At 41.3% G+C, this 15125-nt stretch overlaps 1 protein-coding gene across 1 annotated transcript in view; it reads right to left on the reverse strand.

Moving 5' to 3' along the window:
* The window catches only part of LOC149277979 (rho guanine nucleotide exchange factor 40-like), a 46207-nt gene that overhangs the window by 23852 nt on the left and 7230 nt on the right, over positions 1 to 15125 (reverse strand). Inside the window, exons 3-8 of the mRNA XM_089502474.1 lie at positions 14429 to 14483; positions 12609 to 12654; positions 4949 to 5146; positions 2469 to 4188; positions 1195 to 1380; positions 955 to 1069 (exon numbers count right to left, since the gene is read on the reverse strand). Coding sequence (XP_089358600.1) covers positions 955 to 1069; positions 1195 to 1380; positions 2469 to 4188; positions 4949 to 5146; positions 12609 to 12654; positions 14429 to 14483 — 2320 coding nt within the window. The remainder of the gene's footprint in view (positions 1 to 954; positions 1070 to 1194; positions 1381 to 2468; positions 4189 to 4948; positions 5147 to 12608; positions 12655 to 14428; positions 14484 to 15125) is intronic.

Raw genomic sequence — 15125 nt, forward strand, 5'->3', positions numbered from 1 at the left:
TCAAATCCCACCAAGCTCTACCTCTGTCCCAAAAAGCAGGACAGAAGTAGAGCTGGGTCGGACAGCGTGAGAGAGTGGCAAAATCAGGACTGTCCCACATAAAACAGGACAGTTGGGAGGCATGATACAGCAATATCTGTCACCATGGTGTTCTCTATATCCTGTGTAGCATTTTAATACACAAAAGGATTTTAAACGTTAAGAGCATAAGCGGTCATAATCTAACAGAGGTTAAGAGGCTCCAAAGTATTTTTATAAAGTTTCTTTGAGAGTGTGGTGGGTAAGTGGAACAACCTTCCATCAGTGAGCGTTAAAGTAGCTTGGGTATTTAAGCAACAGAGTCATAACTCGGGGGTTTAGTTCCTGGGGTCGTGGCAGACATCCTGCCCCACAGTGATGTTACACCTATTTTGGGAAGCAGAAGGAAGTCTATGTGTAAGTGTGTGTATATGGATGTGTAATTGTGTGTGAGCATGGATGTGTAATTGTGTGTGTAAATGGGGTGAGATGGAGTGTGTGTTAGCATAAATGTGTAAATGTGTAAGTAAGTGTGTGTAGTTTGTGTAAGTGTGTTTACATATGTGTGTGAGTAAATATTGGGAGAGGGGTAAAAAAAAGCAGAGGGCAATGATGGCACATACCAGCTGTTTGGGACAAAGATGGTAAAGATAAGCTGCTTGGGGTCACTGACAAACTAAGGCCAAAGACGGCACAGGCAGGCTGATTCGGGGTTAGGATGGCACTGATAAGCTGCTTGGGGCGAAGGCGCTCAAGCTATTTGGGGCAATGGTGGCACTGTGGCACATGTTGCTTGTTGAGATTGGGGGGGCCAGGGGCATTGTTTGCACCAAGACCTTGTGGTTTCTAGTTATGCCCCTAAATAATTTATATAAGTTGATTTTATACATCTACATATTACTTTCTCTCAGCCCTGCCTTCATTCTGTCTTCATACCTGAGAAGAGAGTGAAGATATGAAAGTGTATCCACAAATTCACTTTGGCTGTAAGTGGACGGAGCTTTGTCAGGGCATAAAATTAGCAGCGCTTTCTTGTCTCTGTCCTGTCCTCCTGCCAAATAAAAACAGACACCCCGCTAAACAATGGAAAGTATGTCAGCCAATGTTTCATTTTTTTTTCTGGGATCTGGACTTCGTTTTGTATTTCTGGACAACAATGTTAGTAGTAATTCTTACCAGTCAAACAGAAAAATCCTGATTCCAGTAAGTCCCAGTTAACATCTTTATGCAGACGTTTGAAATTAGCAGTGGAGGATTCTGGCGGTAAAGTACTCTGAGACGGTGACTGATTTGGGTCATCTTTTAATTCCAAACATGACAACTCATCAGCTTGGCTGACTGCACTCAGGAGAGGAAGCTCTGCTAACAAATCAATGAACAACATAGTTATATGTGCAAACTGAGATGATGAACAAGGGATATTATAATATGGTAAATCCTTTTATAGCAATCTATGTTATTTAATTTTTAAATTACTATTTGGAAAGAACAGTAAATATTAGGTAGGGATTTTCAACTTTGTCCATGGAGGACTTATATTTCCCAACGTTTTATTCAGAGCTTGACTTTTGCAGGGCCCTCATTGGCAACATCATGTAACTGACATGTGAGAAAACGCTGAGAACTTGAGAGAACTTGTTTTTTCTCATGATGACTACCCAGCAACCAAGGGTGTTGCTAGGTTTGAAAACAATCTGGGGTAAAGCCCATTAATAACTGAAATGCACCATGTTTTTTTCTGCAATTCCTATCCCATATATATCAATATATATGACATTCAGGTGAGAGTGCAGGGCCCTCATAAGTGCTGGGCTCAGTTTTGACCTATACAAATGGCTCCCTTGTTTCATTAAATCAATGTGTGAGATGGACAACCCTTATCAAAGGTATGTAATTAAGTTGGAAATTAAAGGGGCATTCTACTGCTCAAAACAGTCTCACCAAACATAAGGCATAATAATGTATTTAAAAAAACAATTACATTGGTCAAAATGTGCAGCTGCAGAGGAATGTCCCATTCTATAACTACCAACAGTTTGGGTTGCTTGATTTCAATAGAAGTGACACGTGTGGGTTCTCAATAGACTCCCTGAAAAATCTGGTTATCGCTTGAGATAGGTGGAGGTGGATACCTTGCACTTTCGCAGTCCTGAACACATCTCTTGCAAGACAGGAATTGGCAACTTGGGATAAACCCTAGGGATTCTAAGGAATCCCTTTCTAAATTTGGAGGAAAATTAACAGCAATTAAAATCTAAGACTCAGGTATGATTTTCATTAAAGTCAATGTGAGAACTGGAGTTTTCCTTTTAAGACCATACTTATGTTATTAGTATACAATAAAGGAATGTGATATTCAATAATGAACCCGTTTTTTCCTAGGGGTTCTGTTTGCAAAGTGGTTAGCACTATCTTCATTTCATTATTTGTACAATATTATCAAGTCTTACCCTTATGATTTTCATCTTCTATCTCCTCATGGTCTATGTTATCTTCTTCGTTGACTTTGGTTTTCCTGAACGCCTCTATTGGTTCTTGACTTGCATCAGTATTGACCTCATTGGCATTACTGGTTTCTTTCCTTGCTTCTGGTCTTAAAGGTCCCCTTCCCCTTTTGTTTCTCTTTTTTCTTCGTCCTCTGCCTGTCTTCTGTGGAGTATCAGTAATCTGGCTCAAATTAGGACTATTATCTTTCTCTGTGTGCAGTTTTGTCTCAACAGAAGGTGTTGGAAATACTTCTGCAGAGATGTTTTCTCCAGGTCCTCCCTCTGCCTTTGAGGTTTCTTGACCATCTGCCCATGTTCTATCTCTTTTGGTCAGTGAGGACTCTAAAATATGAGATTCAACCTCATTTGTATCCTCTGTAGTTTGTTTGTATAGTATCTCTGAGGAATCCAGTTCAAAGCTTGTTGGGCTGTTGCCTACCATTTCCCTATTTTTGTCCTTTGTGTTATTTTGGCTATATAGAGATGAATGTTGTATAATGTCTTCAGAGAGATCTCTTTGGCAATCACTTGAAATGTCTCGAACATTTTCTGCACAAATAACATTCCCTCTTTCTCCAGGAATATCCATTTTAAGAGAACCCCCTTCAAGAGCCTTTGATAACATCTTGTCATCTATAAGTCCACCCGTGGAAATGGTTTTGTCAGCTCCCAAGCCTTTCTCCCTCTGATCCTGTGAACAGTCTTTTAACATCCATGATTGGCTTTCTGAGGTCACCCAAACCTGTCTGTCAGAAGGTACGTCATCCACATCACACTTCTGGAACAGACCAAGGTCTTTCTTCCATTCATTCATCAAATCTGTTTCACTGCTATCAACATCCCAGTAACACTGTCTATCTCCTGTGGACTCACACTGTCCTCCAGCAGCCGCTGTACACAGCCTTTCCTCCCAGGTTTCCTGAGCCATTCCTTTCAAAGTACTCAAAGACCCAATTTTTCCTGGCCTTTTCTCATGCAGCCAAGCCTGATGCCCCTTCTTTTTACCTTTTCTGCTTGGAGCAGTCTTTGCTCTAGATAGCCAGGAATCCCTGTAGCTCTCTGTATTTTCTCCCGTTGCTTTATTTGGGGGACTCAGCTCTACATATTCCCCTTCTACACAATCCAGTATAGTACCAGAAACAGACCCCATTGCATGGGACACAGTCCCTTCTCTCCATTTCTCTATATGTTGTTGACTATTGGTTACTCGAGGTTCCACCAAGTCAACACTAGTAATGCCGCCATCACCCGGGCTCCTGCATTCTAGAGGAGGCAGTATAGGACATGGAGGGCATTTCCTACCTACAATAAAACCTTCCTTATGGATGAAACGTGGATATATAACTTCAGCCCACTGTAGTCTGAGAACTTTCTCCTCCACAGCTGCCAGGCAATTTTCCAGTCGTACCGAGCTCCGATCTTTATTGATACTATTAAGCCATTCAGCAGAGAAAATAAAGGAATGTGAGCTTTCGTGAACCACAATTTCCTGGATGCCACTACCATCTTGGGAGAGACACTTCAACACAAGGCGTGGAGAGCACTCTAGATATGGTACAACCTGCAAGTAAAAGTCTCCAGGTTTCAGAAAGTGCCACGGCAGGGAGGAGAGTTGGATCAGGATCTTGTCACCAAGACAGAGTGGCCAGCCTTCATGGAAAAACAGGAATCCACTGTACTGAGACTGCCAAAAAAGGTGGAAATTTTTACCATTAAAAACAGGATGTATGAGAGGAGTAATAAAAATATTAAAGTGATAGTTTAATGTCCTTGACAGCCCCACTATGGAAAAAATTCATATTAAAATATTCTTTAACATACAAAACAAAATAAAAATACAGCACTTACCTGACCTAGATGTTGCACTCCTGCTGCAGCAGTTGTCCTCCTCCTTCATGGTCTGACACTTCTTGCCACTAATTGGCTGTTTAAAGCAGTCAATCAATGATAAGAAAGTGCTCCTGTTGAAATCAACAGGAGGATTTGCAACACTTGCGCACATGGGTCTGAACAGACCCTTCCCACAGCATTCCTTGAGCCAGCGTTAGAGCTAACTGGAAGTTATTATATAGGGGGCAGGAAGATGTGTTCACTGAACACATCTTTAGCATGTCAGTTACCTGGGGTTGTGGTGAGGGGCAAATACATGCATTTGACACTAAAGTGCATTGATGGCTGGAGTGTCCCTTTAAACAAAATATAATTTAGAACGATGTAAGCACATACAAAAAAAGGTAAAAGCTTTCCACTGCTGTATTAGTTTTGGCTAATAAACACTAAATAAAGCTCCGTGATTAAAATTATAATCATCGTAAGATAAAGAAGAGGAAATGCTGGCAAGCTGACACTTCTATTTAGGTGAAAGTAAAAAATATTTTAATGAGGATACAATTAGGGAGGCAGTAATCCGAGATTATACAGCAATTATCAAACATGATACTTACACAGGCTTGGTGTTGTACATTCTGTAAGATTCTCTTTGCTGGTATTAGGAATTCTAAAGTGTATCTCAGGGGATCCTCGCGATATGTCCTCTCCAACACTGAGAACACCTGAGACAAAAGTGTTGGGGCTGTCACTTCAAAGGGGGGATACAAGGAAGAGAGAGTGGTCTGCAGACAGTCCTCAACAGACTGGGGGGTCTGAAAGATAATATTGACACTCTGTTATATCACGCTTCACTGAACATTCATTCTACTAAAAAGCTCATGGGCTTCTCATGTCAATAGAAGTAAAATACTTTTGCTGTGTCATGCTTAATTTTATGTTCCATTGCATGGTTTTGACTGTTGCATCTTATTTTGTCCTATGAGTGTAGGCTGAAGATTTTAGGTAGTTCTCTGCATAGAGGTTAGTCAGAGTTGAAAAAGTGCTGCCAATCAGCCACATGCACTTGGCTTTGTGCTACCTGGGAACACACCAGTGAAAACAGCTTATGAATAACTGGAACAGCTACTATTAGACAAAACAATATTTAGACAGTGAGCCACAGATAAGACTTAGGAGACATTAAATAAACTGTCTGAGTTTGTGAGTGAGTCACTTACCATCCCTAGGCCCTACCCTAACCCAATGCTGTAGCCTTAGACTTATTGGCATCCTAACCTGCTGTGAAGGTAATTACATGTATTTCGTGTCACTTATTTGCCTTACATGTCTCAATTAACCATTAGATTCCCAGGTAGCATGCTAACCACAATGCGTATTATACCACTACATGTCTTGTTGTATTATAAGTTTATAACCCAATCATCCACAGTCAGCTTTGACTATACACTACCCTATTCTAGATGCCAAATTTGTGTAACTATTTTTGAGATGAGTAACATAAAAATACATGGGAGGATTTACTCTGTACTCTATGTGTTTACCATCTTATTACAGGAAATATGTGGTTTTTTTTATCACAAAGGCTTATAACAAACAGATATAAAAGTATGGTGCAACTTCCACTTTAAATGCAAATAGGTACAAGCATTTCTTAGTTATGGAGTTAGAAAATAAGGCTTCTTTCTTCTGCCGCTTCCGAAAGTACGGAACATTTGTATGTACACTTCTTGCACATGCTCATTAGCGATCCCTTTTCAATCAATGTTGGTAGCTTTAGCGATTCATAGATCTCTATAAACACTGATGTTTTGCTACCACACATACAATTCGCTTCTGTTACTCCCACTAATTTTATTGGGAGGATTACGCAGTAATAGGCAGGAAGCAGAGGTAGCCAGTGGAAGAGTTAAACACAATTTAAAGGACTTTACTGTTTCTTCAACACCCTAGTGGCCAATGGAAAGGTCCAATCAGTAGGGAGAGCCTAGTTAGTGGGCTGCTCTCGCCACTTTACACATAGTGGTGAGTTTTAATAGAGGACTAGAGTCCCTGTAGTACATTCTGAGGCATTGCAAAGATCTATAGGACCAGTTGTAGGCCAGCCTCCTTGAATAATTGAAGGTGGGAACATTGGTTCCTGGAGAAACTGGCTTGTGTGAGTAAAAAAACAGAGGTGATGTAGTTAATGGTCGAACCATTATCTGTAAAGCTGGTGTTTTAGAGTTAGAGAAGTGTAGAATGTGTTAAACATGGAGCGTGTGTGGTTTATAAGCTCTACTCCTAGGTTTTATCACTAAAGGGAGAGCTGTTTCAGCGCCCTCACTTCACTATGCTTTATGAAGGCAGACACTTGCAGAGTTTTGGCCTGGTATAATGCATTATTCACCAGTTTTTGGTAAGTTAATGTGAGATGAAACATTTAATCATTAAGTCAGCTGTGCATTGTGGTCTAGCCGTAGCCAGTGTCTTCTGCAAAATCATGCCTTGCATCAGTCTTGGTCTATTGCGCTTGTGCAATCATAGTGTAATTGTTGAGACAGATTATTTGATAAACAATGACTTTGAGCATCAAATAATCTGCAAATTTGCATGTTTGTGAATAAATCAGTATTCCTTATTGTGCACATATGTAAATGTCTTCCTGTATAAAACTATATCTGCATCACGTGTATACAATGACATTGGTTATGTGGGAAGGTCTCTGTAGTCCAGTATGTTTTGTATCTGTATCCTATATGTTAAGGTATTTGTCTAATGTCTTATATAAGGATGTTAGTCATGTGTGTGTGTGTGAAAATCTGTGGGATGTATTTGTGTCTGGGTCTCTCTTACAGCTGTTCCGTTCTGTTAGCCAAGATAAGTTTTGCTTGTGTCCAAGTTTTAGAAACTCAAACTACTGAACGGAACTTAAGCAAACTTTTTTTCTAAAGGGGTGGGGGGATATTCTGGATCCAGATTTTTAGAGCCAAAAATCCCTCATCACACAAACACAGCATGTTAAAATGCCTTCTTCTCTTCACTTACATCTGTATTTGTGTGTTTATGGATGTGTTTTGCTAGTGGGGGATGTGTAATTATTATTGATTGCCATTATAAGAAAACAGTTAACCAAGAAAATGCTTGCTTGCCTTTTCCCATTTTTGTACCAGATGAAAGAGTAGACAAATCAGAAGGAAGTTGAACTATCCAACAGTGCAAAGGGTCATAGTGTGGATCAGATTTCTTCCATCCCTCTGTGTAATTGCATGTGTGTTTGATTTATATCAAAGGATTTTAGAAATCCTCAATCAATTCAAAGTTCTGGCTTTATAAACAAAAGAAAAGTTTGTTTCTTTGATTAAAAATTGTATTATTCAAGAGGCTTTGTGGGGTATATGTTTCTCTTTGGACTAGTAAAAGTTAAGTAGATAGAAAAAGTGAAAAACAGAACATAGAAATGTACTGCAGCAGTTATTGGTAATAACATTTCTTTAAGGGACACAGTTTAATGCTATGTAATAATACTATAATAATGTAATAATAATTCTGAAGGATTTCACTAAAGAGGTAGTTTGCTGTTGTTATTCCCTCGCTTGTCATATGCATAATTGAAACAGTGAGGTTTCTTCAAAGTGACCTTACCAGGTGATCTATACATCATACTGGGCCAGCTCAGTCCCACTTGTAGAAGTTCACTGGGGTTGCATAGTGAAGTCAAAGAGTTGAAACTACAACTCCCCTGCAATCTCCCACTTTAGTAAATAAATGCATAATCCCACTTTAAAGAATAAACTCATTGTCTTTACATGGAAGATGAGAACAGACCCTTATTCATGTAGCTGTTTTAGTATATCAAAGATTACTACGCAGACTGTGTACAAATGGGACCCACAAGTGCTGTAGGAGCTAAATAGCGTAGTCTCTGATTGTGTTGAAACTGATTTGTTTATGTATGAATATAAATATGTTTCAATGTATATTTTTATGGTACATGCACTCAAAATGGGTTTGTGAGTATGTTAGGGAAGTTATATATAAATATTTACAGATGCTTGCGTACGTTACATTCCGTGCATGCTTCATTTCAGTGTGCATGTGTTTATTATATATATATATATATATATATATATATATATATATATATATAAAGATAGAGTCTACTTTGTTTCATTGTATATTTTTTGTGTGATTACTATACAGTGGAGGTGTGTGTTTGAGTGTGCATATATCAATAGACATTTTATGTGTGCGTGTGTGTTCTTTCTCAGCCATAACACCAGCTGCAAGTTATTAAATGTGTGAGATCATTTCTTCCTGGAGAGGGAGAAAGAGAGGATACAGACAGAAGAAGAGAGGTAATGTGAGGGAGAGCGATGCAGACATAAAGAAAGAGGAAAGGAGAGAAGATTCTGAGCTGCAAAAACCCAAGAAAAAGGGATAAGGAGGAAAAAGACAGAGAAAGAGAGGAAAGAAGCCGGATGCTGGACAGAAGAATTAACACTGCTGCCAGATTAACCCATTCTCTGCTCTGCTGGAGGAATAGGTATTAATGTATACATCAGGGTCACAAAGAATGAGACCTGTCCATCACAAAGTTACCTGTGTCTGTAATCAGAATTTTGGCATACAGCTGACAATCTCAAGATATGTTTATATGTATGTGTGTATGTTTGTATGCTTGTGTGTATGTTTATATGTATATGTGGTAATGTTTATATGTATGTGTGCATGTTTATATGTATGTGTTCATATGTAGGTGTGTGTATGTGAATGAACATGTCTATTTAATAGGATACATCGAATTAGTATAACATGGTGTATAGCCCTTCCAGAACAAACGGCAGATGCCCCAATACCTCTTTTCTGGAATAGTAGGTTATTGGAAGCAGAAAGCTAGGTGGAAACAGACAAAGAAAGAATGAGCGGAGAAAGAGTGAATGGCAAGAAAGCAGGTGACAGACAGAGACAGATACCTCTGCAAGGCGGACAGAAGGTTTATGGCAGTCAGTTTGGATGTAGGGAGTGAGACAGTGGCAGGCAGAGGAGTGCCCCCCTCACCATGTCTCGCTGCGGATGTGCAGTCACATTTCTGTGCAGGCCGGCTCTGCAGCTTGCTTGCTCTCTCTGTCTCTCTCTCTCGGGTTGCTTTCCTGCAGCTCTCTTCTGGTGACGCACTCCCGAGCAGTCCTCTGTCTGCAGTCGTTACTATGTGAAAGTCAGCTCTCAATGCATCCCTCCTCCCTATTTCTCTCTCTCTCAGCTTCCCTCACACTGGGGGACCTGTTAGGGGGGTTTGCATAATAACACCCCCCCCTCTTTATTTCCTCACCGCCTCTCTCTCTGATCAGCTCTCTTTCCTCCCCCTTTCAATGTTTAGAGACTCTTTGATTGCCCGAGGCGTGTGCAACTGTGATCCATCAAAGAGTTAACCGTTCAGATTTTATTTTCTCTTTGTTCTCTCAGAGTGGAACTAAACCTTCACCCTATTAGTCCCTTAAAGTCCCCGCCTCTTTCCTTTTAATCTTCTTACTCACCATTCCCTTTGTTTCTTTTTTGTAGTTTTACTCAATTAACTTTTTTCAGTTTCTTCACTCTCTCTCATTCTTCCAAAATCCACCCCTTCAGTACTCCTTTCCTCTTGCTCTGTTATTTCTGTATCCATCGCTTTCTTTACTCCCAGTCACTGAGTTGGAAGTTGCTGTGACAGACTAGCCTAGCTCCCCCATTTTCCTCTCTCCCGCCTTCCCACTTTACCTCCCCCCTATTCCTCTCACTTGTCTTTCCCCCTCAAAGATTTTTGTGTCAGACAGAAATATTAAGGGAAATGTTTCAGATTTTCGCACTGCTAGAATTAACAATCCCTCCTTTGTTCCTACGCCTAAAGTCATATGGAAAGTCTGCTGCAGAGCCCTGGTTTCTGTGACTAACCGTTTGCCTTTTAACGATTCTGCAGCTAAATCTGTGCACTAGAATTTCCAATGTCTGTCACTCTAAACCCAATCTGGTTGTTGAGACTTCTGTGAGCTTGGGCTGTCTGTAGTTGCCCCCCCCCCCCCCCATATTTGCTGCTGCCCCCATCCTAGCTTCTTCTGGGTTCTGTGTTGGCCTGAACAACTCACTTTATCAGTAAAGTTATTTTTGTTTTATATAGCGCCATCATATTCCATAGTGTAGATGTTGAATGCATCATTAAGCAAATTATTATTTTGTGCTGTAAGGGTTAACCATCAATTAATTGGACTACGTCAAATAGGAGACGTGGGATCAGCATTTACTGAGTATTTGCATAATTTTAGCTGGTAAATGAGACTCATTGTGTATAGAGGTAAAGGGCGTGGGTGCAGAGGAGGTACCCCCAGGCCCACACACCCCTTAACCCATTTGCCTCTGGATATATGTAAATATATTTGTATTGCAAATATATTTGTATGTAACCTTTTTTTTTTTGTTTTTGCATGTTTGCATATTAGGATTTTTGGGAAAAAATATGTTTACATTTAAAAATTTTAATCCAATATTATATTCAAAAATAAATGGTTTGCAGGGAAAAACACAACACTGTCTCATAAGCATGAGCAAAAAAAGGGGAATGAAACAAATGTTACTTAAGTACAAAAGAATAACCAAAATGTAGAGTGCTTGGTATCCTGCTCATTGGAAAAAATATATTTTCTTGAAATTATAATTCTTTATTCAAATGAAATAAATGGTTCAGGTATTCTCGCCATTGACATCACAGGAAGGTGAAGTATCTCATTACTTCCAATGCCCTGATAACACCTACTGTGATCAGAAAGCAAGGGCTGCTGGGAAATCACAGCGAGTAGGGGGAAAGAACATTTCTACCTCTTCAAACACATCAGAAAATTAAATATATATATATACCGTGTTTCCCCGAAAGTAAGACAGCGTCTTACTTTCTTTTTATCCCTAAAAGCCCCACTATGTCTTACTTTCGGGGTATGTCTTATATTGGGAAAAATTTTTCGAATTTAATGCTTTCCTACCTTTCCTTTCTTCTTTCAGCTTCTTTTCCTCCTCTTCGCCAGTTCTTGTCTCCTTCCGGGTCAGAGGGCACGGACAGCGGTGGGCGCGGCTTCAGTGTTGTGCGCCGGGATCTGACAAGAAACCCCGGCGCACAACAGCTGTTGCCGCGCAGATCACAAGGGAGCGGTATCGGAGGTCATTAACAGACCTCCGGCTCCCTTGAGTGATTTTAAGCCGGGTTGAACCCGGCTTAAAATCACTCAAGGGAGCCGGAGGTCTGTTAAAGACCTCCGATACCGCTCCCTTGCGAGCCTGCTCCTCCAGCGGCGGACATTACTGTCCGTCTCTGGAGGGGTGCCGGGTGCCGCAGGTTGGCACCCCCTGGAGTGTGGCGCCCTGTGCGGTCGCACACCCCAAAGGTCGGCCCTGCTCTAAGGGGCCGGCCTTAGGGGTCTGCGGCCGCACAGGGTTTAAATAAAAACATCGGGGGGTTTTTTCAACTTTATTTAACATCCTCCATGTTAAATAAAGTTAAAAAAACTTTATTTAACATCCTCCATGTTAAATAAAGTTTTTTTTAACTTTATTTAACATGGAGGATGTTAAATAAAGTTAAAAAAAAAACCCCGATGTTTTAATTTAAATCCTGTGCGGCCGCAGACACGTAAGGCCGGCCTTGGTGGGGACTTCCCGGCCCCTTAGAGTGGCGGACCCGGTCGCAGGTGCGGCGGGCCTAAGGGGCAGGCGCCCCTTATGCCCTGCGTTAATGCGGCCGTAGGCCGTAGGCAAATCCCCCGTGTTTCCCCGAAAGTAAGACATATGTCTTACTTTCGGGGTACGGCTTATATTAGCTGACCCCTCTGAAACTCCCGATACGTCTTACTATCGGGGGTGTCTTACTATCGGGGAAACACGGTAGTACATTGGTTCAGGCATTTCCCTGGGAATGTTTATTGCAGATCCTTTTACACCAAAAGATGCTCCCTATGCCACTGCAATGCCCTTTCTTGATACCAAATTGTCTCTGGGATTTAAAATGTATTGGTTGGAAACGACATTAGACAAAGAATACAGAACAGAAAAGTTTTTTTTAAACCTGGTCTCCTCCTATAAATCTACTGGATCCCCACACAAAGTCTGTGCTCCTCCATTCCTTCAAACATATGAGTTGTTACTGTGAACAGGCTCTCTGAGGCAGATGCCCCATCCAGCCATCCCCTGAAGCCCCCTGGGATACCGCGGTTATTTAATACATGTTTAGGTGCATTGTGTTTCCAAGCAAATGTAAATACAAAAAGTTATACTTACCTGAAGTTTGCTGGTCCTGTTGGTGGCTTCTATAATCCTCTCTGTTCTGTCACAGAATTAAAAAGTGTGGCCATACAAGCAGGGGAGGGCTGGCAGCCTAAGGCCTGGGGGGCAAGTCTAGTCAACTGGCCCGTTGCACCATCAAAGCGGCTGCGAGCGACATTGAAAGCGGCCGTCGTGCGGCAGTCACTCCACCAGCGCCTAATGAAATTAAAGTGGCCGGCGTGCACGCACCGCATGCCTCAGCTCTTCATCCCACCACTTTTAAGACGTGGGAAGAGGAGCTGAGGCATGGCCATTGGGTCTGACAGCCGCATGATGCAGGGGGGTACCTAGAGTATTTGGCACCTGTGGCAGACCCTGTATGTGGCACCCCCCCACACACACACACTTTAAAACTGCATAGTTTCTATGGTTAGGCAAACATTGACAGGGGTACAGCATATTTGTTATCATTATATGCTTAGGGATTATGCGGTACCACCGTCAATGTGTGCCTATACATTGAGCCAGACACTGACAACCCCTATCACTATATACTAAGCCAAACATTGATGTGGTGTAGGCTTACCACTTTAGTGACTGGCATAGTATATAGTAGGGATGCAACGAAATGAAAATTCTGGACTGAAACTAAAAATTCAGCATTCACTTGGCCAAAACTGAAAAAAAAAACCCAAAAAAAACTTTAAAATACTTTATTAAAAGTAACACCAAAATTAGACAAAAAAATCAACAATATTAACATATATATACACACAAACACACATATATATAACAACAATCACAATCCTATCATGCCCAGGTTCTAGCATGTGCTGGCTGACTTAGCATGATAGGAGTGTGATTGCTGTTTGCAATTATATATATATATATATATATTAATACTGTCATTGAATTATTCTGTCCAATAAAAGTGTTAACACACCGAAGTTGGACCAAAAAATAATTTATAACAGCAATCACACTCCTATCATGCCTAGGCAGCCACTACATGCTGGAATCTGGGCATGAAAGGAATGTGATTACGGACTCCCTATGCCAAGCTATCCCCCAACGCTTACACATCCATGCTATCTGAAACCCTCATTCACAAACATTCAGCATAACACCCATCACTCTCACACACTTACATTCAGCATAACACCCATCACTCTCACACACTTACATTCAGCATAACACCCATCACTCTCACACACTTACATTCAGCATAACACCCATAACTCTTACACACTTACATTCAGCATAACACCCATCACTCTCACACACTTACATTCAGCATAACACCCATCACTCTCACACACTTACATTCAGCATAACACCCATAACTCTCACACACTTACATTCAGCATAACACCCATCACTCTCACACACTTACATTCAGCATAACACCCATCACTCTCACACACTTACATTCAGCATAACACCCATCACTCTCACACACTTACTAATCCACTCTTTCCTACCTTTTCTTCTTTCACTCTCGCTTTTCCTCCTCCTCCTCTTCTTCTTCTTCCTGTCCTTCCGGTGCACTGAGCGCGGAAGACGGTGGGCGTGGCTTCAATGTTGTGCCGCGCGCATCGTTTCTGAAGGCGTGCCGGCATGGTGGCACCCCTCAGATGAGCGGCAGCCGGGGCGGACCGCCCCCCTCCCCCCCACGCCAGGTACGCATGACGGCCGCATTCAATCCTGCTCGCGGCCGCTTAGTTTTTAATTTTGCGGCCGCAGCCGCATTGAATGCTCGTCAGTCCGGCCCACCGGCCCGGATTTAGGGCGGCCTGGGGGGCAATTGCCCCCCGGCCCAGTCCGCCCCTGCATACAAGCTTGCCTTGCATTGTTCTTCGCTGACAGGACACAGGCTCTTTGTAAAGAAAACTGTAAAGAAATTACACAATGATGTTTTATCATTTAGAATTAATCCCAGTCCTAATCCCAGTTTCCTGACCGCTCCAGCCCTTGAAGTTTTGCCAGTTCCCATTTCACTTGCACAAATGCTATTGCCATATATACTTGGTTAAACTGCTGATGGTTGCGTTCTGCACTGTGTCGCAGTTTGCCTGGTATGTATTGTATGTTTGCTACTATAACAAACACAATCAATTCCTTTAGATCATTGCCTTGTAATTAATGAAAATTATAATAAAATGCAGAGGTAAACATTCAAACTTCCTGATACCAATAAGCATTATCAAGGGCAAACCTCAGTGCACTTCTGCGAGATGTTCTGAGCTGGCTTTGCATAAGTAATGTGTAATATTTCTTAAAACTGCCAACTGATTTAGCCATGCATTATGCAGGGCCAGCTCGGTCCTTTTTACAAGAGAATCTCACTGTAGCTCAGTAAATTACAAGATAAAAGTTAAAGCTCTATTAATAAATACAATAATTGCTGCATAAGAGACCTTTTTGAAGTGTGGAATGAAGGGCCTTGAATATTGAGTTTACATTCTAAAAAAACCCAGTACATGTCTTTTTTAAACAGAGTATCATTAAAAGGGAAAATAATCTTACTTGTCG

This window comes from Sceloporus occidentalis, unplaced genomic scaffold (genome assembly GCF_023333645.1).
Source record: "Sceloporus occidentalis isolate IW3139 unplaced genomic scaffold, rSceOcc1.0.p SCAF_204, whole genome shotgun sequence".
In the NCBI taxonomy this organism is placed as follows: Eukaryota; Metazoa; Chordata; class Lepidosauria; order Squamata; family Phrynosomatidae; genus Sceloporus; species Sceloporus occidentalis.